Genomic DNA, 22,296 nt, shown 5'->3' with positions numbered 1-22,296 from the left:
CGCTCGCTCCCGTCCTCGGTCGTGAAGCGCGAGTTCCAGGTTGGCAGTTGGCGGCCGAACTGCCGGGCTGTCGGGGACCGTAACAGCAGGGTGGAGCCTCCGCCATGCATTCGGCAAAGATCTCCGCTGGCATTTTGCACGCTAACCTTAGCGGCCCGTCGGCCACTTGCGCCCAACCTGACCATCCAATGATCCAATGCTTCGAAGCTTTTCAGAAACATCCATCCGCCCTTCTGCGAATCGGCAGCCAAGCTCGAGCCAAGCGAATCTCTCTCAAGCCTCTTCTGCCACTGCATCTTGTGTTTTTTTTTTTTTTTTTTCTGTTTTTTTGTTGTAGTTGTCAGAGGTGCCAACCCAGCCAAGTCGAATGCCTCTGGCCCCCACTCCAACTCCCACGCTCTCATCTTTCCGTTTTGTCACAACACCTTTTTTTTCCCTTTCTTCACACCCCCTACCTTGAGTGTAGCGCTACACTACACCCCCCCCTTCCTTTCATCCCGTCCCTCCCTCTCCTTTTCTTCAACCTTCTTCCCCTCCGTTCAACAACCCCCCTTCTCCCCTCCCCCACCCCCCCACCATCTTTGTCCTGAGCAACAGCGTCATGTCATGGATCTCCTGGACGTCGCTGGTGTCTACGCTTCTCGTCCTATCTGCCAGTCTTGCCTGGTGGTTCGCTGAGCCCAAGACTGCCCGCATCCTCCTCGCCGCTGCCGGTGCTGCCCTGGTCTTCTGGGCTGTCGCTCCCGAGCTGTGCCGCCACCTGTCCACCTCGGCCTATGTTCTTGTCGTTGACGCCCTCGCCGCCTCCCGTCTCCATCTCGTCCTCCTGAGGCACTTCAAGATGCTCATCGTGGGCATCGCGGTCGGCTGGCTCGCCCGCCGGGCCTGGCAGACCTTGTGGAAGCCCGTCCCGGAGCTCATCAACATCCTCGGCGTCGACGTTCCCGACCCTCCCGACGTGTCCCTCGCCGAAATCCGCGCCGACGCCGCCACGATCCACTGGACGCGCGCTCCCGCAAACCGTTCCGTCCAGAAGTTTCTCATCCAGGTCAACGGCGTGGTGGGTAGGTGGAATATCCCCCCCGAAAGACAAAACATCCGTCCTCGACCCCTCGGCGATGCACGGGGCTAATTGCATATGATGGTGCGCAGTGGGAGAGGTGGCCGCCAACCAGGAGCCTGCCATCGTCGTCAGCGGCCTGAAGCCCGATCATTTCTACAACGTGCGCGTCATCGCCGTCAACTCCAACAATTTCCAAGCCGGCAGCCGCGTCATCCGCCTCAGGACCTTTGGCCGCGATGGCCGTCCCTGCTTGGGCAACGCCCGCCTGCCCTCCAACTTCGTCGCCGATGAGCACCCGCGCGGTGCCACCCCCAGCGAGGCCGGCGACGATTCCGGCACGCCCCGCAGCCCCTTCCCCGCCCTCGAGGTCCCGACCATCCAGGAGCCGGCCGTCGCCTCGCCGTGCCGCGACGGAAACGCCACGGCAGGACAACAAGGCCGCCGCAACACCGTCACGCGTCGCCACTCGCCGTCCACGGCAAGCCTGGATCAGCAGCAGCAGCAGCACCAGCAGCACCAGCACCAGCACCAGCACCAGCAACCGCCGCCGCCGCCGCGAGACGAGGCCAACGCCGCCGATGCCGAACAGTCGCTGCCGGAGCTGACGGAGAAGTTTGAGGGCATACGCAAGGAGACGGAGGACGTGCTGGCGCAGATCGCCAAGGAGGAAGGGGATAACAAGCTGCTCATGGAGGAGCTCGAGGCCGAGAAGCAGGAAAAGAGGAGGGAGCAAAAGAAAAAGGAGGAACAGACGGAGCGGCTCCGGAAGGATGTGCACGCCACGGATCGGACCATGCGCAACGCCATGCAGCGCAAGGTGCAGAGGGAGAAGGCGCTCAAGGAGAAGCAAAACGAGCGCGCCAAGCTCCACGACAGCATCGCCAAGTGGGAAAAGAGCGTCGGCGAGATGCGCAAGGAACGCGAGAGCTTTGCCCGGCAGATGGCCGGGCTGGAGGAGGAGCGGGATCAGAAGGTGGAGCAGGCCCGCGAGGAGAACGGCGACCTGCAGGCCGAGTGCTCGCGTCTCGAGGCCGAGCTCCGGGAGAAGCGCGAGCAGGTCAAGGAGCTCGAGGCGGCCCGGAAGCTGCTGCCCGGCGGGGACGAGGACGGCGAATGGCGCGAGAAGCTCTCGGAGGAACGCCGCGAGTGGTACCGCTCCGGGGTAGGGAGGGAGCTGCAGGAGATCACGACCCTCGAGACCAAGCGCGGCAGGAGCCTCGACGAGCAGCTTCGGATCCTCACCATCCAGGTGCAGCAGATCCCGCTGCAGCACAACAACCACTACGCCATGTACGGCCAGGCCGGCGCGCCCGGGCTGGGCGATGGGGACCACGCCGCGGCGACGGCCCATCTGGCCCGACGCAGCCGGCCTCCGACCTCGGTGCCTGGCGTGCCGGTCCCGGCACCGCTCCCCGTCTTCTCGCAGATCGACTCGACCATCGCGGCGGCGCCGGCCGGCTTCGCCAGCGCTCGGTCCGCCAACGCCCCGCCCGGCTTCGCCCCGAACGCCTTTATGGACCACGCCGAGATGGCCCGCCTGGACGAGTTCAGCTTGAGGACCGCCCCGCTCAGCCCCTCCGCCACGGCTCTCCTCCCTTCCAACCTCATGGCCGACCTCGACGACGATGAGGACGACGGTCCCGGCTCGGCCTCCCGCTTCCCGCCCGAGTCGTTCCTCGCCCAGCCGCAGCCGCCAGCCCCCGCCCAGCCCCAGACCCAGTCCCAGCCCCAGCCCCAGGGCCAGGGCCAGGCCCAAGCTCAGGCCCAGCAGCCACGCCGATCCTCCCCGGACCACGCGCCGCAGTCCCCTGCCTCGTCGGGAAAGTCTCCCAGCATCTTCGCCAGCCCGCACGGCTCATCGAGCCATCTTCCGTTCCCGCCCTTTCAGAACGACGTTGCCAACACGATGTCGTCCCCCGTGAGCGCGGAGCCGGCTTCGAACAACAAGCTGTCCGGGTTTTTCCCGTTCCAACGGTCCCGGCACGCCAAGACCGTCGGCCAGGAAGGCATCCCCTTTGGCAGCCTCAAGCCGGGGCAGAGCCAGTCGTTTCCTAAGCAGGGGGAAGACCTGGACGGTTTCAGCCGGCGCCGCATCAGCCTGACGGGAGGTTGGGCCATGTTCAACCGTAACTCGGTCGGGCCCGAGATGGGTGAGGTGATGGCCTCGGCCGCGGGAACGGCACCGGCACCGGCACCAGCGGCGGCGGCGGCGGCGCCCGGCTCGCGCACGTTTGGGCGGGGCCTGAGCTTCTTTGGCTCGCACCGGCCGCCCGGGGGCTTGCTCCCCGATCGCGATCAGAGCAGCCCGCGTCCCGAAAGCATCGCATCCGCCGAGCTGCCGCGGCCGTCGACCGACTCGAGCTCCATCTGGGGCCCGCAGCCGGGCGATCTGGGCAAGAACCGGCTGTGGTCGCCCAACGCGTGGTCGCGCGAGCCCTCGCGGCGCCCGTCGCTGCAGGGGTCGCCGTCGGCGCTCGAGACGAGCCTGGCCTCGGCCGATGACGAGATCCTCGGCGAGGAGATGCTGCCCAACGTGAACGAGGTGGGCGTCATCGGCAGCCGCCCGCCGAACCAGTCCCGCGGTGCGGGTGCAGGCGTAGGTGCGGGTGCGGGCGGCCGCTTGAACCCGAACGCCCCGGCGTTTAACATCGCGTCGTTGTTCAAGTCAAACAAGCCCGAGAAGGACAAGGAGAAGGAGGGCAAGGAGAAGAGCGGCAAGGCGGACAAGAAGGACAAGGCCAAGAGCAAGGAAGGCAAGGACAAGAAGGCCAGGGAGCCTACCTCGCCCGAAGGCGGCCACAACGGCATCCTCGTCGACCTCGACTCCCCCCTCGAACCGCGCAGGTCCCGCGACGGCCTATCCGTGCGCACCCAGACCTCCACGACGACCCTGTCCGAGTCGCGCGACTCGCTGTCCCTCGAAATGTCCTTCTCCAACGCCCCCTCGGAAGCGGCGACCAGCAGCGCCAGCGGCGCTCCGCTCTCTAGCAGCTTTAAGGAGGAGAGCAACGTGGTGCGCAAGCTGTTCCGCAAGGGTAGCTCGAGCAAGTTTACCATCACGGGCCGGCTGAGCATCAGCAGCAGCAGCGGCGACAAGGGTTCCAGCAATCCCCACCTTGGGGGGAACGATAGCGACAACAACAACAACAACAACCACGCCACCAACAACCTCAGGAAATCCAAGAAGGCCCCGAGCAGCACGACGAGCAGGAGAGAGAGCATGGGGGATTTGGAGTCGGTGACGGATGCGGGCGGCGAGGAGGGCGCGACGGGCTTCAGCAACAACATCAACAACAGCAGCAGCAGCGGCAACAACACCAACAGCCCCGTGCTGGGCAAGAACAAGGAAAGCAAGGCGAGATGGCTGAGCAACTTTGGGAAGAAGGGCAGGAGGGAGAAGGAGAGCTTGGATCCCGAGAGGTCCAAGGAGGTGCAGCAGCAGCAGGGAACGGTCGAGGCAGACGGGCTGGCTGAGTAGTCGTTGGATGATACTGACGTGGACTTGGGTTGTGTTGTTGTTGTTGTTATATCATTGTTGTTGTTGGCTTCCCATCTCGCCTAGGTTGACAGGCTCCTGGTTCCCGGCTCCCGTCTCTTCTGAAGGGGCGGGTCTGGCGGCGCTGTTGAGCGGGGCACCGTTTGGTGTACTGCGTACTTGTAGCGGGGGCCCGCCGCCAAGGCTGGCACCCAAGACCAACCTAAGACAGCGTTGAGCGGGCTGCTCGCTCTGTGTCTCTGTTGCATAGATACACGGTAGTTGGTGCTCCAGCCGCCTCATGATCATGACGCAGATGCAAGCCCTGTTGTTCCACGGGGCCGCACCGCACCGTGCTGCGTCCATGTACAGTACGTAGCGGCCATGGGGTACTGTCCTTTAGGTCCCTCGTCGTCTCCCCAGGACCTGACGGCGCTGCTTTTGTACCGCTGGAAAACCCAATGGCTGCCACTTTGCGAGCTCCACTTTTTGTTTTACGATGGGAACCAAAGCCCCTCCAAGAACCGCCCGGCGTCCCAGGTTGGTCGCCCCTTACGTGGCGGAGCGCGTTAGTTTGAAGGAAAGTAGAACCGACGTGGGAGAGAAAGGGGGCAATGGGCGGGAAAGAACGGGAAGGGCCGAAAGCGAGGAAGGAGGGAACGAGGATGCCCGACTCAGGTACGTGCAGGGCCTGTTGCTATGTACCGAGTACTGTGTAGGTTCTTGTATGTACGCAGTATGGAAGCCCCCCCCCCCCCCCCAAGAAGGGAAATTCCCCAGCTTCCTGGGTACATACTACTCGTACATACTATAATATACGTAGACCCAACCTTGTCAGGTCTTCCCTATCTCGGCTGTGTTGTTTCTGCCTTTCCATGGAAACGTCATTCAATGATTCAAGGTACCTGAACCTACCCAAGGGCATTTGTTCCTTTTCTCTATTTAAAAAACGATATTCATTGCTTTCGTTCCTGCCAAAAAAAAAAAAAACCATTTGGTCTCGTAGCGGCGTTTTGTCTTGCAAGTCTTTCCCCGAGAAAAACAAAAAAAAGACATAGCTACCCAGAGAGAGACCCCCAGGTGGTGGACAAAAAGCGAAGCCGTGCGATCCAATCTGATCTCCCCCATCCTTGTCCGACTCCAACTTGGCATTCGGTTCCCTCTGCAACCACCGCAAATGCTGCCCATTTGCCCCTCTCTCGCTCTGCTCACCACCTTCGCCCTATCGCCCACACCACCGCCAACCTGTCCCGCCTACGACCTGGAGATTACGGAAGCACTACCAGGAGATTCGCGCGCGCTCGATCGCGCATCCATCAGAAGCATGGCTCGCGTCTACGCCGAGGTCAACCAGAACATGCCTCGTAGTTACTGGGACTACGACAGCGTCAACATCGGTCAGTACCCTCCCGCCCGTCCGCCCGCCCTGCGGCTCTCGCATCCCGGCATCCATCGCCGTCGAGCTGGCATGTCGCGACGCGTCGATGCATCCCGGGAGGAGCCCGTCATCGCGTGGGCCCGTTCGTCGCTAACCCGTCGTCGCCGTTGCTGCAGGCTGGGGCGTGCTGGAAAACTACGAGGTGGTTCGCAAGATCGGCCGTGGCAAGTACTCGGAGGTGTTTGAGGGCATCAACGTCGTCAACTACCAGAAATGCGTCGTCAAGGTGCTCAAGCCCGTCAAGAAGAAGAAGATCAAGCGCGAGATCAAGATCCTGCAGAACCTGGCCGGCGGGCCCAACATCGTCGCCCTCCTCGACGTCGTCCGCGACGCCCAGAGCAAGACCCCGTCCCTCATCTTCGAATACGTCAACAACACCGACTTCCGCACCCTCTACCCCAAGTTCACCGACATGGACGTCCGCTACTACATGTTCGAGCTGCTCAAGGCCCTCGACTATTGCCACAGCAAGGGCATCATGCACCGCGACGTCAAGCCTCATAACGTTATGATCGATCATGAGAACCGAAAGGCATGCTGCTTCCCTTCCCTCGAGATCCCTTCGGGCTCGTCCTCTTGGGCCAACAACAAGCTAACCCCCCTCCCTCTTGCGCAGCTGCGTCTCATCGACTGGGGTCTCGCCGAGTTCTACCACCCCGGTACCGAGTACAACGTCCGCGTCGCCTCGCGCTACTTCAAGGGCCCCGAGCTGCTCGTCGACTTCCAGGAGTACGACTACAGCCTCGACATGTGGAGCCTGGGCGCCATGTTCGCCTCCATGATCTTCCGCAAGGAGCCCTTCTTCCACGGCAACAGCAACGCCGACCAGCTCGTCAAGATCGCCAAGGTCCTCGGAACCGACGACTTGTTTGACTACCTGGACAAGTACGAGATCGAGCTCGACTCGCAATACGACGACATCCTCGGCCGCTTCCAGAAGAAGCCCTGGCACAGCTTCGTCAACGCCGAGAACCAGCGCTTCGTGAGCAACGAAGCCATCGATTTCCTCGACAAGCTGCTGCGCTACGACCATGCGGTAAGGCCTTATTTTTTTTTTTCTTCTCGGTTGTCTTGATAGGCGAAACAAAAGTCACCGTGGCCGACTGACTCGAATGCAGGAACGTCTCACGGCCAAGGAGGCCCAAGCCCACCCCTACTTCGCCCCCATCCGCGACGAGGCCACCCTGCAGGCCTACCTTGCCGGCGCCAACCAGTCTTGATCAAACCTCCTCCCGCCGACCGATCGCAGGCACAACGGGGGGCGCAAGGACGGGACCTGATGCTCCGCCCTCTGCTGCATGACTTGACCTGAAGGGGAGGAGGAGGAACGCCCAACGTGGTATCGAGGGCCCGAGACGCAACTCGGTGGTGGGGAAGTTTCTGGTCAGGTCTGCAGCAGCCACGCCGAAAGCCGTCCGAGAGGAGAGCCGTTGGTTGTCGTTGTTATTGTTGCTGTTGATGCTGCTGCTGCTGCTGCTGCTGCTGCTGTTGTTGTTGTTGTTATTGCTGCTGCTGCAGTTGTCTTTTTTTTTTTTTTTTTGATGGTGGATAGGGAGGGGGTTCTGCGATGGTCAAGGCAACATCATCCTATGGGCGCACAAGAGTAGAGCAGGAGGTCCCGTCTCGAAACCCGCATCCCACGTCCAAGCAACCGATCCTAGGACACACATACTCAGTTACTCCTACTCATAACTATACCCAACCTTACCCACGCACGCACACAGAAGAAACATGACACGAATTTGTAATGCCCATCCCGGCCTGGCTGACTCGTGAACGTGCGTGCCAAACCACCACCACACGTACCAACGAGTCGAGTCGGTGCGGTACGAGCTGGTGGCATCTTTGGGGGTCTGTGAACATCAAGCGCAGGGCGAGGGGTACAAAGGATAACAGGTGACGGATGCGCTCTGATTCCGTCGGCAAGCCGGGGTGCATAGATGGATCGGTTATGATGGTTAATGGTGGGTAGGTTCCTTGAGAGACCGTTTGTCTGTGAAACCATATATACACAACACAGTATGTGTGTGTTTGGAAGAGGTATGGAATGATTATGAAACCTGGGTTGCAACTTGTTCGATTCCGTAGATCTATCAAAGCTCATCCTCCTTCCCTCCCTCCTCCCCCTGCAAGCACCCTCCCTCCCTCTCCTGACTCATGCATGGCCCGGCGCATTGCGGTCCTATTGTACCTACACCGTACGCAATCTACCATCATAGTAGGGTACGGTCCCTTGGAAGCAAAAACAAAAGCATTTCCTTTGTCAAACCTTGTCGGTCCGCGTCGGATTCAGCTCGGGCCAGGTCGGTTCGGGGGTTCCCTTCTCTTCCGCCTCCCTTCTCTTCTCTTCCCGTCCCCGTCCCGCCCCGTCCCCGTCCCCGTCCCGTCACAAGCACCGAAAGCAAAACCCCCTCTCGCATCGGAACCCGTCCTCGCCGCACCGCCGCACCGTGCCGCCCGGCGTCCGCACCGAGGGGGACAGCAGCGTCAGCGGCAGCGGCGTGGGCGGCAGGTCCCGCTCGTGCCCGTGCCCGTGCCCGTGCATCAGCTTTCGTTTCCGAGAGGAGGGCGTCCGGGGCAGGTCGGCCGTCCGCAGCAGGCCCAGGCGCACGTGGTGGCTGGCCGGGGTCGAGCGGACGGCGGCGCCTAGGGACGCCGGGGCGGGCCGGTGCGGGGTGAGGAGGAGCTCGTCATCGTCGTCGTCGTCGTCGTCGTCGTCGTCGTTGTCGTTGTCATCTTTGGCACCAGCGTCGGCATCGGCATTGCTCCCGTCGTTGGCTTTGTTGTTGCTGCGGCGGGGGACAAGGGAGAGGATGCTTTTTCGTTTGATGGTGGTGGTGGTGGTGGTTGTTGGTGCTGCTGCGGCTGCTGGGGTGGTTATTGCTCTTGTGCTTCGCTTGGAAGCCGTCGCAGAAGCGGCTCGGCTCTTCTTCGTGGTGGTGGTGGTAGCGCTCTTGGAGGAGGAAGGAGGATGGGGAAGAGACTGTTTCCGACGGCGGCGGGTAGGCGTCTCCAGGGGCGTGCTGGGTTCGGCGGGTGGAGGAGGGGGGTTCACGGCGCCGAGGTGGAGGATGGATGCGTCGGGCTTCGAGGTTGGGTCGGTCAGCGTCGGCGAGGGCGCCCGGCCGGGCGAGGTCGGTAGGTTCTCGGCCTGCTGCTGCTGTTGCTGTTGTTGCTGCTGATCCTCCGAGGCCAGGGGGTGTGGTTCCGGAACCATGGGGCTTGACGCAGCCATCTTGGTTGCCGGGCGGGGCGTGGCGGCGGACAGGACCTGGGGAGACGTCTCGGGGATCTCTTGATGCGCCGGACGCCGGCGCGATCGGAACCCGCGCAGGTCTAGGCCTCGGGGCGTCTTGGTCGGCGTGTCCCGAGCCCGAGCCTTGGCCGAACGCTGGCGAGCGGCGGTGGCCTTGGGAAGCTGTGCGTCCGGGGTCTGCGACGCTTCTGCCGGCACGGGGTCAAGCGGCTCCTGTTGCGGCCGGAACGCCTCGGCTTGTTGCTGAGCTGCTGCTGCTGCTGCTTTGCCCCGCGCCGGGTTCTTCCCGCCGCCTCTTGTTCCCCGCGCGCCAGCCTCGGGAGGGCGATGCTGCCGTTTCCCTCGGCTCGCCGATGGAGAGACGGCGCCGGGAGAAACACCAACGTCGCCCGGCTGGGGCCGTGAGCTGAGCTGCTGAGCTCGTCCCGGCCAGAGATCGCCGTTCTTCCGAGCCGGGCTTTGTCCGCCCGGCGTCGAGCCGTTTGCCGCCCCGGGGTCAACATTCTGCGACATCTCACGCAGGACCGAGGGCCGTTCCGTGCGGGCTTTGTTGGCTTTCGCTTTGGGTTTGGGCTTGGGCTTGGGCTTCTCGGTCCTCCACCGTGGAAGCGATGGCTCATCCTCGTCCGAGAAGGCATACGCCGGGTCGATGACGTTCCGTGAGAAGCTCTCCGTCCTCGGTTTGGGGTCGTGTTCCCCATCCGCCGCTAGAGCATGCTGGGCCTCGGCCGCTGCGGGTTGGATCAGAGACGACTCGGCCATTGCCTCGTTGGCGACCGACGCCGAATCCCCTTCGTCAGGGTCGGATGTGACAAGCGTGTATTCCGAAAAGTCAGGGGGTCTCTCGGCCGGTATCTCGACCTGAAGGACCCGATCCCGAGGTTTCCTGCACCATGCCGCCTCCTCGCTAGAGTAGCTGACGTAGATGTCCTGGTGATCAGGATCGAGCTCGGGTTCCGGTTCGTGTTCCGGTTCGTGTTCCGGTTCGTGTTCCGGTTCGTGTTCCGGTCCGGGTTCCGGTCCGGGTTCCAGTTCAGGGCTCAGGGCCGAACGCTCCGGGATCTCGGGTTGGATCAAGACGGCTTGAGGAGCGCCACCGTCGGCGGGAGCGTTTTCTGCGGTTGGCTCCTTGGACGGCTCATCCAAGCCACGGTCGTCTGGGCCCAGCAACGGCGACACCATGTCCTGGCTCTCCTGCGCCGGCCGTGCCTCTGCTGGCTTGGCACGACGCCGCTGCCCGCCGGGCGTTTTGGGTTTCGGCTCCCTCTTCTTCGCCGGCCCTTTTCTCTCCTGTAGTTTCTTCTTCGCCGATCTCTGCTCGGGCGGAGGGCGCGGAAGCAAGACCTTGTGCTTCATGGCGCGGGCCGTTGCAGGAGTGCCGCTCCCTCCAATCACGCTCGGCGCCGCATCGGCGAGGATGTCATCGTCGTCCTCCGCGGGCTGCTCGCGAGCTGCGCCCAGCGACAACCGAGCGACCTTCTTTTTCTTGACCGACGCCGCGGCACCCTGTCCCCCCGCCATCAACGCAGGCGAAGCATACGGCGACGGCGCGGGTAGATCAGGCGCCTTCCACAGGGGATCTATCGTCGGCATCGAGACGGGCGGGCCGTAAGGCATCATGGGAGCGCCGCCGAACCCCGCCGTCATGGGTCCTGGGTACATGAGAGCCGGGAACGCGGCGGGGTGGGCGCCTGGAAACGGACCCGGGACAGCGCCGGGCCATCCTCCTGCGAAGAACGGCGGCGGCGGTGACGGCGGTGGCGGAAGAGGAGGAGGAGGAGGAGGAGGGTGATGAAGCGGCCCGACCTGCATCCGCGACGACAACGCAGCCGGCTCGGCTCGGCTCGGCTGCTGGCCGCCCTTGTCGTGCGGCGACGTATCCTCGCGATCCTTTTCTTCCTGCTCGTCGTCCTCGTCGTCGTCGTCCTCCTCCTCATCCGCCCCGCCCAAAGGCGCGTCCCCCAGCGCCCTCACGTGCCCGTTATCCACGACGATCCTGCCCGTCTTCAAGTCGATCTCGTCGGCGACGCCGGAGAAGTCGCGCTCGTACTTTTCAAAGATGCGCTCAAAGGCCGACTTGAGCTTGAGGGCGGCGCGGGCGCGGGAGCGGTCGAGGCGGGCGGCCGGGTCGCGACGGGCGTTGACGGCCTCGGGCTGCTCGACGAGCTCGTCGGCTTCGGGGTCGTCGTCGTCGGACAGCAGGCCGGGCTGGGAATTGCGAAAGCCGGACGGGGCCGGGCCGTGCCGGGGGCGCTTAGTCGGGCGTTGCATGGCGGCGGAGGGTGGGCATCGTTGCGCGCGGAGAGCGGCGGCGTTGTTGAGCTCGACTGGGATGGAGCGTAGTGTGAAGTGTGGCGCGGTGTATAGTAGATGGCTTCTGTCCCCAAGGTTTCGCTTCGCGCGTTAACTACCCAGCGTACGTGTAGCGCGTCAGGTACTATTATGTCAGGTAACGGTAACTAATTACGGTGTAACTCAGGTACTGTAACCGCGTAACACGGGGGACCCAGCAACCCCGGGCCTCCCCTGTAATGTGTAATGTTTTTGTTAGAGGGATCCCCCTCCGGACTACAGCGCCCCCACCCTTCTTCCGTTCTTACGTCCTATATACTATACAGTAGGCACCTCCTACAAGTACCATGTGTCTGTCTCGGTGAACTCGTGCCACCTCGTGCGTACAGTGTACTACTATAGGCGTCAGTTCTCCTACCGCGTCATGCAGGTCAGCCAGAACAGGCCGACGTCATCCGGGTTTTCTTGTCTCAGGCATGGGTGGGACAACAGCCCAACACGAATCATCAGAGCGTCATAGCCTTGGATAGTTCCTACGCAGTAGCATGGAAAGATCGTGGGAACAAGAAGGGAACAAGAAGGCAACAAGCATCGCGGCGAGGAAGGGGATTAATCCATCTTCGCGCAGTTCTCGCTGGTCCAAGAACGCAACCATCCATCCATTCATCCGTCCGTCCATCCATCCATCCATCCAATGTGTAAGCAAGAATATTCCCCTGCGGAGACCAGCAGAAGCAGCATGACCTCACGGCACGCTCCCGAGCCCCCCGAACTAAAAAAAGAATGAAAGAAAAAAAACGCCCAAGAACTCCTCTCTAGCCCGACCCGAACCGACCACCCAAGACCCAATTTCACATGCAGAGGAGGACGACGCCATGGCCGCTGCCAAAGAAGGAACGATTTCACCGGAACTTGCTAAAGATGACGGCAACGATGAGCAGCACCAAGATGGTGATGATGGCGACGGTGATTATCCGATTGGTAGCCATCCTGGAGCGAAGCACGGCACGGTCGGGTCAGCGGGCCGTTGGGAACGAGGACAAGGGGGGGTGCAGGAAGGCCGTACCTACGGGCGATGCCCTTGAGACTCTTGATGCTGCGGTCGACGTAGCCCTCGCTCTCGTAGAGGACCTGGGTGGTGTGCAGGATGGTCTCGCGCTGCTGCTGCAGCTGGGCGAGGGTGCTGGCGCCGATGGCCTCGGTCTCGTTGGCGAGGGCCTGGCTGGCCTTGAGGCGCTGGGTGCTGCGGTCGAGGCGCTCCGTGCCGGCGAGCAGCTGCTGGCGCTGCTCAAAGTGGGGGTCCCGCGAGGGGCCGGCCGGGTCGTCGGTGTAGCGGGCGCCGAAGAGGGCGGAGCGGTCGTCGGCGAGGGAGCGCAGCTTGCGGCGGTGCGCGTCCATGTCGGACTTGTAGTCGCGCAGGCGGCGGTTGATGGCGGCGCGGTGGGCCGAGGGCACGTTCTGCTTCTCCATCTGCATCTGGTCGAGCAGCTCCTGCGTCTCCTCGAGGGCGCGCTCGGCGGCGCTCAGGGCGGCCTTGCGCGGCTCGCCCGACAGATCGGCGAGCTGGTCCAGCTTCTGCACCAGGTCGGCCTGGACCAGCTGGTATTCCGTCTCATAGTGCTTGAAGAGCTCGGTGCCGGCGTCCGTGTCGAGCGGGTGGGCCATGGTGGGCGAGGCTGCTTCTGGATTCTTTGGGGGGGGGCTGAAAGCTCCAACGCCGGCGAGGGTGCGATGCAAGGTCGGGCAAGGGAGGCAGGAAAGCGGCTGCAGCTGCAAACAGCGCAAACAAGGGAGGGTCCTCTGCGGTTGTTGGAGTTGAGCGGATATCCGGATGGCTGTCGGGAAGGGTTTGTTGGTGGTGAATGGACGATGACGGGTTGGAAACCTGAGCCGGGCAAGTGAGGTGGCTCAAGAACCGACGGGGGTTGGGGTTTGGCGAGGGACTTGGGGAACTCTTCCAGGCCGCTGGTTCCCGCTGATGCAAGTCGGTCGTCGCCTGCGGGCACATGACAGGGAACCCGAAACCCCCCTGTAAACGGAAGCCTGCGGTTACTGCGTACGCAGTAAGACTGGTGGACGCCAAGCCCCTCCTCCATGGAAGAGTGGGCCCCTATGGATGCCCGGAATGGATGGAAGCGTCCCCGTTTGTGGTGGATCCACGCATGTCTACTGTGTACCACAGTGCACAGCAGTTACTATAGGCCCCCGCTAACTACGTACTGCGTGCGTACCTACACAGTACAGGGGTTCCGGGTTCGGGTTGGGTACCAGGTTCTGGCGCTGGCGCTGGCGCTGCATCTCGGGTGGTGACGTTGACGCATCAAACATACAAACCACCTATCATCCACAAACACCCACCACCTTCACTACCAACACACACTCGGTACCCGGCTCTACACAAACCACCCCCATCCACCCAAGGCTGCTTCGCTACCTGGCTTGGTTCCCCTCTTCTGGCATGGTCTCTCTTTACCATGTATTGCCAGAAATGCCGCACGCCCCTCCGCCTCGACAGCTCGCTCGAGGATCTGAACCCCGCCGCCTATGACCTGCTTGTCGGTACGTTTGCGTGTGTCGGATTGTCTCCAACCCCGGGACATGCCCACGTGCGACGGACCCGCTCTGACGGCCTCATTCTAACCTGCTCCGCCTCCGATGCGCAGCGACGCACGCCCAGCAAGCGCCAGGGAACCCCTCCGTCCCGCGCACGCCGCCCTCCCTCGACCCGTCTCGCAAGGCCACCTACGACCAAGCCGTCGGCAACGCGTCCCAGCCCATCTTCCGTCGCCATGCCGGCGTCTCCCGCGCCCTCGACGCCCGGGGCCACCCCCGCGACGGCTCCATGTCCTTCATCTTCTTGACAGAGTCCCAGATCGCCCCGGCCGCCTCGGCCGCCTCGGCCCTCTACCGGCCGAACCAGCCGCCGCCAGGCGCTTCGGCGGAATCCGCCCAGGACAAGGACGACAACGACAACGACAATGACAACGACGACGACGCCGCCGCCGCCGCCGCCGCCAGGTCGCACGAGATGGAGCGCGTCACCAAGCTCTTCGAGATCCTCTCGGCCCGCTCCGACGTCGACCATCCCGTCTGCGTGGAATGCACCGACGTCCTGCTCGAGGAGCTCCAAAAGAAGCTCGACGCCGCCGTGCGCGAGCGCGACGCCTACGTGGCCTTTTTGAAGGACATGCAGGCCAACGCGCCCACCGACGAGGAGCTCAAGGCTCGCGACGAGGCCCTTCGCAAGGCCAAGGAGGCCGAGGCCGCCGCGCGCGGCGAGATGGCGGCCCTGGAGAAGGAAAAGGAGGCCCTCGACGCCGAGCTGCGGGCCCTCGAGGAGGAGTCGCGCCAGCTCGACGCCGAGGAAGAGGCCTTTTGGCGGGACCGCAACGCCTTCGCCAGCCGCCTCGCCGACTTCCAGAACGAGCGCGACAGCATCAACGCCAGGTTTGACCACGACTCGCGCCAGCTCGAGAAGCTGCAGCGCACCAACGTCTACAACGACACCTTTTGCATCAGCCACGACGGCACCTTCGCCACCATCAACGGCCTGCGCCTCGGCCGCCTCGCCAGCAAGCCCGTCGACTGGCCCGAGATCAACGCCGCCTGGGGCCACGCCCTGCTCCTCCTCGTCACCGTCGCCGACCGCCTCGGCTACCGCTTCGAGGGCTACGAGCCCCAGCCCATGGGCTCCACCTCGCGCATCGTCCGCTACGACCAGCCCTCCCCCGCCTCGAGCCGCCTCGCCGCCCCGGGCTCCCGCGCCGCGCCCCCGCCCCCGCCGCCCAAGCGGCACCTCCTCGAGCTCTACTCGTCCGGCGACGCCCCGCTGGGCCGCTCCTGGATCCACCGCAAGTTCGACCACGCCATGACGGCCTTTCTGGAGCTCGTCCGCCAGCTCGGCGCCCACGTCCACGCCCAGACCTCGGCCACCGGCTCCCCGCTGAGCCTGCCCTACGTCATCGAGGGCGACCGCATCCACGGCGCCAGCATCCGCCTGGGGGTCTCGCCGGACGACGACTGGACCAAGGCGTGCAAGTTTACCCTGACGTGCTGCAAGTTTTTGCTGGCGCACGCGAGCAATGTGAATTCGCCGTCGCAGGGAAGGGATGGCGTCTAGTTGGCTCTTTTTTTTTTCTTTTCTTTTTCTTTTTTTTTTCTTTTTCTTTTTTTTTCTTTTTTTTCTTTTTTCTTCTTTTTTTTCTTTTGTTCTTTTTTTCATTCTTTGTTTCTTCTTGCTTTCTCGTTTTCTTGTTTTTTGCTTTTCTACCACTTACCTGCTGAAAGAGGTTTTTTGGCGCATGGCGTTGGAGGCTCAAAGGTGGGAGGGGGGGTTCGGCGTCGGATAGGCCCGGTTCTGACTTGCAGATACCCATATATGGATGGCATGGAGATAGGTAATAACTACAGAGGGAAATCTGGCTTGGACCGGTTTTACACTCGCACGGAACGCTTAGGACAGGTGCTTAGCTAACACTAGAGGCAATGAGGAATACAGCGCTATTTCGGGTCCGTACAGTTCTCGGGGTGTAGGGATGCAGGACTGGACTGGACTGGACTGGCCTCCTTGGGCCCTTCACACACGCAGTCAGGGGCCAGCTGCGGCTCTGGCAGCAAAATGAAGTAGGTGTACCTACGCACCAAACCTAGGTCGATCAAATGCCAAAGGTAGCTCGCTACCTAGGTAGATATCTATGTACAAGCTGCGTAGAGACATTTTTTTTCTTTCCTTGGAGGATGCTCACAATCCACTCCCCTAGGCAAACTCCCTTTCACAGGTCAAATCCTTCTTTTGTAACGAGGCCATCGTGAAGCATATACTTCTCCGGCCTACCGGATGGGAAAGGGACCTTGCTTTTTTTTTTCTTCTTCTCTCCCCTCTTTTTAACGCGAGCAACCGCTGCGCTCCGCCAGTTCGGCAGGGCAGCTGACCTTGCGCCAGTTGACGTTCGGGTTGTCGGCGTTCATGAACCTGGCAGGAGAGAAAAAGGAGGGTTAGAAAAACGAATGCTCTTTTTGTCAGAACGTCTCCCTCTCCATCTCCGTCTCCATCTCCGTCTCCATCTACGTGGACAGACGGAAGATTCGAGGGGAGAAAGAGAGAAAGAGAGAGAGAGAGAGAGAGAGAGCAACTTACCAGTCGAAGCGCCAGTAGCACCCGGGCTTGAGCTTCTCGGGGAAGGCATCGCACTCGCTGCGCGAGCGGATGCCGCCGTACCGCTCGCCCCAGCCGTTGGGGGGAGCGCCGTACTGGCTGGTGCAGGCTGTTGGCGGCACACGTTAGAGCTTTGTTTTTTTTCGTTTCCCAAGGCGGGCGTGAAGGCAAAAGGGCGGGAAGAAGAAGAAGATGGCGTACCGTTGAAGATGCCAACGCCGCCGCCCGGCATGGCAATGTCAAAGTGGTTGTTGCCCAGGTCGCCGCCCGTGTTGGAGGCCTGCACGATCATGCGCTTGCCGGCCACGGGCCCGCTCGTAAAGGTGAGCTCGTAGCAGGCGCAGCACCACTCGCGCTCGTTGGAGCCCTGGATGTTGACGGCGGCCCAGCCGTAGGCGAGGTCGTCGCTGACGGCCCACGGGCTCTGGTTCGAGCACATGTAGGCCGAGCCGCCCGCGTCGCAGCCGCTGCGCGTGTTGCCGCCGTCGTAGAGCGGGTTGTCGTTGCGGTCGCACGTCCGGACGGGCGCCGGGCCCTTGCCGGGCCACGCGCAGCTCGGCTTGCAGCAGTCCCAGTACCGCGTCGTGCGGCCCGAGCCGGACTGGGCCACGGCCGCCGCGGGCAGGATGGCGAGGAGGGTGGCGAGGGGGAGCTGCATGGTGCTTGGAAAGAGAGTGATAGAGGGGAGGTGAAGAGAAAAGGCCGCTGCTGCTGCTGCTGCTGCTGGCTACCTATTCAAATGGTAGGAGTAGCTTGACGGTATCCCTGGGATACGATGATCTGGGATGAGAACACGCACGCACGATCAACTCGGGAACCAAAAGCTCAGAGGGGAGGAAGGAAGGGGATATTGCCCTAGATATATATATATATATCTATATATACACCTCTTTCTCGTCGTCCTCCTCCTCCTCCTCCGCTGTCACCACTATCGCCCAAAAAAAACGGACGGAGACACGCCCCATGTTGGCTCCCCCCCCCCTCTCCTCCTTGCCGCGTCATTAAGCACCGGAGCGGAGCGAGCAATTGATCGGAGGGCAGATTGGGCCCGACTGATGAAGCCCAGGAAATTCCATCCACAAGAGCCCACGCCGGGACCGAGCGCCCGAGATGATCCAGGGGCTGTATAATATGCCGGCGCGCCCCCAGGAATACCCAAATGAAAAGGCCACCGTCATGCTTGCTCGGCAGCGCTTCCGAAGGGGCGGGGGAGGGAGACGCCAGCCGACGAGCCACGCGTGCGCACGCGGGTAATATCAACGCGAAAGGAGGGAATTAGTTACCTTTCGGAAAAGGCACCGAGTGGCCAAGGCGATGAGCGACAAGCGACATGGACAAGCTGGGCTGCCCAGGTCCCTAAGGGGAGGTAGGCTGCCTACCTACCTAGGCAATTACAAAGGTAGTATATTGTCCATTTCGACCGGATGTGTTGGGAGTGTAACCGAATCTCAAGTCTCTCTCTCTCTCTCTCTCTCTCTCACCACCCTTTGGTTTTGTTTTTCCCACCCGCCACGGAACCGCTGGGAGCAACGGGAGTCATGACCTCATCACCAGCCCCTATTCAACAACGACCACAACAGCAACGAAAAAAAAGCTGGGGGGATCGTCTAGCATATGAGCAGGTTGGTAGAATGCATCGCTCTCCGAGATATTACCTATGTACCTTTTGCCTTTTCGAAAAAGAAAACAAACCCAAAAAAGAAAAAATACCAGTCATCACCGAGACCGGGACGGCATGATATTGTGGGCGTGGTTCCGGGGGAGCATCCCCCGCATCGCGGGGCAGAAGATCTACCGGCCGCGCCCACGCCCCCTCTCGCTCGCTTCCGTGAACGCCGCAAGGCTAAGCCCCCAAGGTACCCTCCGAGGGTATACAACACACATACGCACCCCTATGGAAACGCTATTTTACCGCACCCCGGGACGTAATCTATCTGGGACCCAGCAAAGCGCACCCGGGTCCAAGCAATATCCGCGCCTCTCTCCTCGTCCCGGTCGCCCATGACGTGGATGCCTCAACGGTGGACGGGCACTTGACATGGCTGGCGTACATGGTGCATTACAAGGCGAGGAGGCGAGTTGCACGATGCTACATGGGATATGCTTTGCTCGCCCGGCTTACCCGCTCCTCTCCCCCCTTGCTCCCCCGGGCATCCTCTCCCGAAGCGTCTCTTCATTCTTGTGCGAAAACAGGTACGGGACCTAGGTAGTTGGTTATGCCGGATCGGCGGCGGAACCATCATCGGCATCATCCTTTTCCCCCTTGCATGGCCCATGGCCCGACCCCATGGGCCCATCACATCACGTCATGGCTCAGAACCAGGTTTCTTCCTTTCCGTGATAACGTATATGTCTTTTCACTTAACCCCCCCCCCCCCCCCCGAGAGGCATCGGAGGGGGAGGAAGAGCAAGGTACCTAGTGAGGTTGGAACAGAGTGTAAGCATGCGGAAAAAAAAAGGAAAAGAGGACCGTTCCTCGTTGAAGATACGCGCACACACACACAAACACACACACACTGGAACAGAACCGCAAGTCAACAACACGACCCGAGACGCGAGCCCCAACCGGTCCTTCCGTGTCCTTCCAGTTCAAGGCAGTCAAGTGAATATCGGGTGCAACTCAGATACGCGCCTGGCTACCTCTCTCCCTTTCCTACATCAGCGCAAAAAGCATCGTCGGCGCCCGCGGTGCTTTACCACCGCCCACCGCCATACCCGTGCGACTCCTCTTCTCCCTCGTTGTCATCGCGACGTCCGTACCTGCGGCCACCATAACCGCCGCCGCCGTAGCTCTGCTCAGGTTCGTCATCATGACGTCCATAACCGCCGCTGCTGCCGCCGTAGCCGCCGCTGCCGTAGTGCGACGACGAGCTCTGCTGGCCGTACGAATGGCTCCCCTCATCGTTTCTCCCTTGAGAAACGCCGCTCAGAAAGCCCCCCAATCCGCCGCTACCCCCGCCAAGCCCCTGCTCCTTGAGGGCGCTCTTGAAGCTTTGCGACACGTTGCTAAAGAAGCCGCCAAATCCGCTTCCCATCGCCTCCTGCGGCGTCTGGCCCGCCGCGGCGCTCTGCACCGTGTTGGAGACGGACTGCTTGACACCCGAGAAAATCGCCGTCGCCGCGGCGCCGGCGATCTTGTCCTCGAGCGTCTCCGGGGCCTCGTTCCGGAAGTTCTTCTTCATCTTGAGCTTGTGGCCGCAGCCGTGGCCGGAATCGTGCTCGCCCTCGCGGTGGTTGTCACCGTTCTCGACGCCCTCCCGCGACAGCTTGCGGCGGTAATCATCGCGCTGGCGGTCTGGCATGTCGTTCCACCACTCCTTGACGGTGTCGTAGATGATGCGGCGGCCCTCCGAAGCGCCGTCCGGGCCCATGTTGCGCTGCGCGGGGTGGTGCAGGACGCCGTAGATGATCTTGTTGAGCAAGGGGTCGATGTCGAGACCTTCGTCGTCCCAGGCCGACATGATTTGCGGGACGACCCAGGAGACGACCCTGGAGGCGGCGCGGCCGGCGACTTCGTTGAGGATCTGACCACGAAAAAAGGTACGTGTTAGCGTGGTGAAAAAAAAAAAAAAAAAAAAGCTCCCAAGGCGCGGGCAAGACTCACGTTGGTGAAGTGGTCCTTGGACAGCATCGAATGGGTCGGGTCGGTGCAGTCGTCATCTTCAAACACAATGTGCTGCTCGTTCTTGCTGCTCTCAATGATCTCGGTCGCGCCCGTGGCGAGCTCGTTCTTGATCTGCTGCAGGATGGGGATCACAAAAGGAGCGATGAGCTGCATGACGAAGAGGGACAGCTGCTCCTCGAGCTGCTCGATGATCTTGGGCAGGATAGGCACCCTGCTGATGGCCTGGGAGATGTCCTTGAGCAGCTCGTCGTGGAACTCGATGGCGGGCATGATCTGGCGGAACACCTGTCCCACCTGCTGGGTGAGCTCTTCGGGGTCCTTGGGGGCGATTGTCAGGTTCTCGACCTGGGCGGCCTGCGCGTTCTCCTGGAGCTCGTCGATCTTGCTCTTGTCGGACTTGCCGCTGAGCAGGCCATCGGGGATCTTGTCGAGCAGCTCGCGCAGGAGGCTGGTGTCGCTCATTTGGCTTTGGGCGAGGGTGCCCTCGAGGTCGTCGATCTCGCTCTGGATCAACTTGTCCGAGACTGGACGGGGTTACTACGCGAATTCCGTCGGGAGAGCAGGGCGGGCGGGGGTGGGACAGAGGACCGTCGTACCTTCACCCGTGACCGAGTGCAAAAAGTCGACGCCGCCAAAGGTGCCCGTGATGAGGGGGTAGACGTCGCCGCGGGCACCCGGGATATCCATCTTGGTGTTGCGGCCGACGTGGGGGAAGACGTCCTCCTCGCCCATCTCGATAAGGGCCAGCTCGGTGTAGTTGCTGTGGGCGAAGAAGTCTGGGCGTTGTTAGAAGGCGTTGGACGCTGGACGGGCAAGGCAAGAGGAGCATCCAAGAGAGGAAAAAAAAAAAAAAAAAAAAAAAGAACGTACCCTCGAGGCAGTGCAGACCGGTGCCCAGGAGACGCAGGGCCTCGTAGAGGTCGTCCTTGTTCCCCGTGCGGGCCGAGCTGCGGCCGAGCTCGATGCACTTGGTGAAGAGGTTGCGGACGTGCGTGGCCGAGTTCATGATGCCGACGTTCTCGTTGGCGATGTAGTTCTTCATGCCGGTCTCGGGGTCGATGGCCAGCTCGACCTCCTCGTTGATGGGCCCGCGAAGGTGGGGATAATACTGGGTGGCGTCTTCGTTGTCGGCGTAGTTCTTGGGGTTGTCGATGTGGTCCTCCGGGCGGTAGCAGCCGAGGCGTTCGGCCGTGACCTCGAACTCCTTGCTGCCGTAGCCGAAGGTGATGAAGCCGAGGACGCTGAGCAGCAGGCGGATGGCCTCGGCCGAGACGTTCTTGACGGTACCGACGTCGATGGCCTGCGAGTAGTCGCGGAGCCAGTTGCCAAAGTAGACGCGCGAGACCATCAGCTTGTCGAAGCGCTTGCCGCCGACGGCGCGGGCCATGACGATGCGGAGGAGGGCATCTTCGATGTCACCGTGGCGCCCTGGAAGGGGGGAGGGGGGTCAGCAGGCGTAGATCGGGAGAGACAGAGCAAAGCGGACGAGAGAAGACGTACAATTCTGCCCCTCAATCTTGGAGATGCCGGCGATGTTGCCGGCGCCAAAGGCCAGGGCGGGCCGGGCGAAGAGGAAGAGGAGGAGGAACCCGAGGAGGAACGGGTAGGGTTTGAAGGACGTCATGGTTCGTTTTGTTTACGTGCTTTTTCTCTCTTGCTGTCTCTCTCTCTCTCTCTCTGTCCGTCTGTCTTTCTCGTTTCTGTCGGCTGGTATATATGGTAGGTCAGGTGTTCTAACAGGTGTTTGGGGTTCGTGATAGAAGACCTAGGGTGGGGGTGGGGGAATGAAAAGAAAAAAGAAAGGAAGTAGTGGGAAGAGATGAGTTTCACAGGAGGAGGAGCAGGAGGAAGAGGAGGGAGCCAGGAGGAGGCAGGAGAAGGCAGGAGGGAGGGGATCAGCTAAAGGCACATGCTTTGACTTGGAGAGCGGGGCACATGAGAACCCAGTGGAAGGAGCGGCGCGGGCCAGCCCCTGGATGGTGGATGGCGGAT

The 22,296-nt window shown here is 61.9% G+C and overlaps 7 protein-coding genes across 7 annotated transcripts; 3 read left to right on the top strand and 4 right to left on the bottom strand.

Annotated features, from left to right (window-relative positions):
* Window positions 1-601: 601 nt before the first annotated feature.
* Window positions 602-4,541, top strand: VTJ83DRAFT_2226 (uncharacterized protein; the record flags this gene model as incomplete). Its single annotated transcript, XM_071008473.1, has 2 exons — window positions 602-1,064; window positions 1,153-4,541. 2 exons carry the CDS (start codon window positions 602-604, stop codon window positions 4,539-4,541), a joined length of 3,852 nt encoding a protein of 1,283 aa, XP_070868766.1.
* A 1,321-nt stretch (window positions 4,542-5,862) lies between these two features.
* Window positions 5,863-7,196, top strand: VTJ83DRAFT_2225 (uncharacterized protein; the record flags this gene model as incomplete). Its single annotated transcript, XM_071008472.1, has 4 exons — window positions 5,863-5,935; window positions 6,093-6,508; window positions 6,593-7,012; window positions 7,095-7,196. The coding sequence occupies 4 exons, from the start codon at window positions 5,863-5,865 to the stop codon at window positions 7,194-7,196; spliced, it is 1,011 nt and encodes a 336-aa protein (XP_070868765.1).
* A 1,166-nt stretch (window positions 7,197-8,362) lies between these two features.
* On the bottom strand, window positions 8,363-11,503 carry VTJ83DRAFT_2224 (uncharacterized protein; the record flags this gene model as incomplete). The annotated part of the gene is made up of 1 exon (XM_071008471.1): window positions 8,363-11,503. The coding sequence occupies one exon, from the start codon at window positions 11,501-11,503 to the stop codon at window positions 8,363-8,365; it is 3,141 nt and encodes a 1,046-aa protein (XP_070868764.1).
* Window positions 11,504-12,426: 923 nt separating this feature from the next.
* On the bottom strand, window positions 12,427-13,189 carry VTJ83DRAFT_2223 (uncharacterized protein; the record flags this gene model as incomplete). The annotated part of the gene is made up of 2 exons (XM_071008470.1): window positions 12,427-12,514; window positions 12,591-13,189. 2 exons carry the CDS (start codon window positions 13,187-13,189, stop codon window positions 12,427-12,429), a joined length of 687 nt encoding a protein of 228 aa, XP_070868763.1.
* Window positions 13,190-13,998: 809 nt separating this feature from the next.
* Window positions 13,999-15,644, top strand: VTJ83DRAFT_2222 (uncharacterized protein; the record flags this gene model as incomplete). Its single annotated transcript, XM_071008469.1, has 2 exons — window positions 13,999-14,083; window positions 14,188-15,644. 2 exons carry the CDS (start codon window positions 13,999-14,001, stop codon window positions 15,642-15,644), a joined length of 1,542 nt encoding a protein of 513 aa, XP_070868762.1.
* Window positions 15,645-16,408: 764 nt separating this feature from the next.
* Window positions 16,409-17,337, bottom strand: VTJ83DRAFT_2221 (uncharacterized protein; the record flags this gene model as incomplete). Its single annotated transcript, XM_071008468.1, has 3 exons — window positions 16,409-16,496; window positions 16,662-16,788; window positions 16,881-17,337. 3 exons carry the CDS (start codon window positions 17,335-17,337, stop codon window positions 16,409-16,411), a joined length of 672 nt encoding a protein of 223 aa, XP_070868761.1.
* A 2,035-nt stretch (window positions 17,338-19,372) lies between these two features.
* Window positions 19,373-21,928, bottom strand: VTJ83DRAFT_2220 (uncharacterized protein; the record flags this gene model as incomplete). Its single annotated transcript, XM_071008467.1, has 5 exons — window positions 19,373-20,203; window positions 20,284-20,828; window positions 20,901-21,080; window positions 21,175-21,732; window positions 21,805-21,928. The coding sequence occupies 5 exons, from the start codon at window positions 21,926-21,928 to the stop codon at window positions 19,373-19,375; spliced, it is 2,238 nt and encodes a 745-aa protein (XP_070868760.1).
* Between the last annotated feature and the right edge of the window lie 368 nt (window positions 21,929-22,296).

Source organism: Remersonia thermophila, chromosome 2, assembly GCF_042764415.1.
Source record: "Remersonia thermophila strain ATCC 22073 chromosome 2, whole genome shotgun sequence".
In the NCBI taxonomy this organism is placed as follows: Eukaryota; Fungi; Ascomycota; class Sordariomycetes; order Sordariales; family Chaetomiaceae; genus Remersonia; species Remersonia thermophila.
Note: the sequence above shows the minus strand (reverse complement) of the source record. Positions and strands in the feature narration are given on the sequence as shown.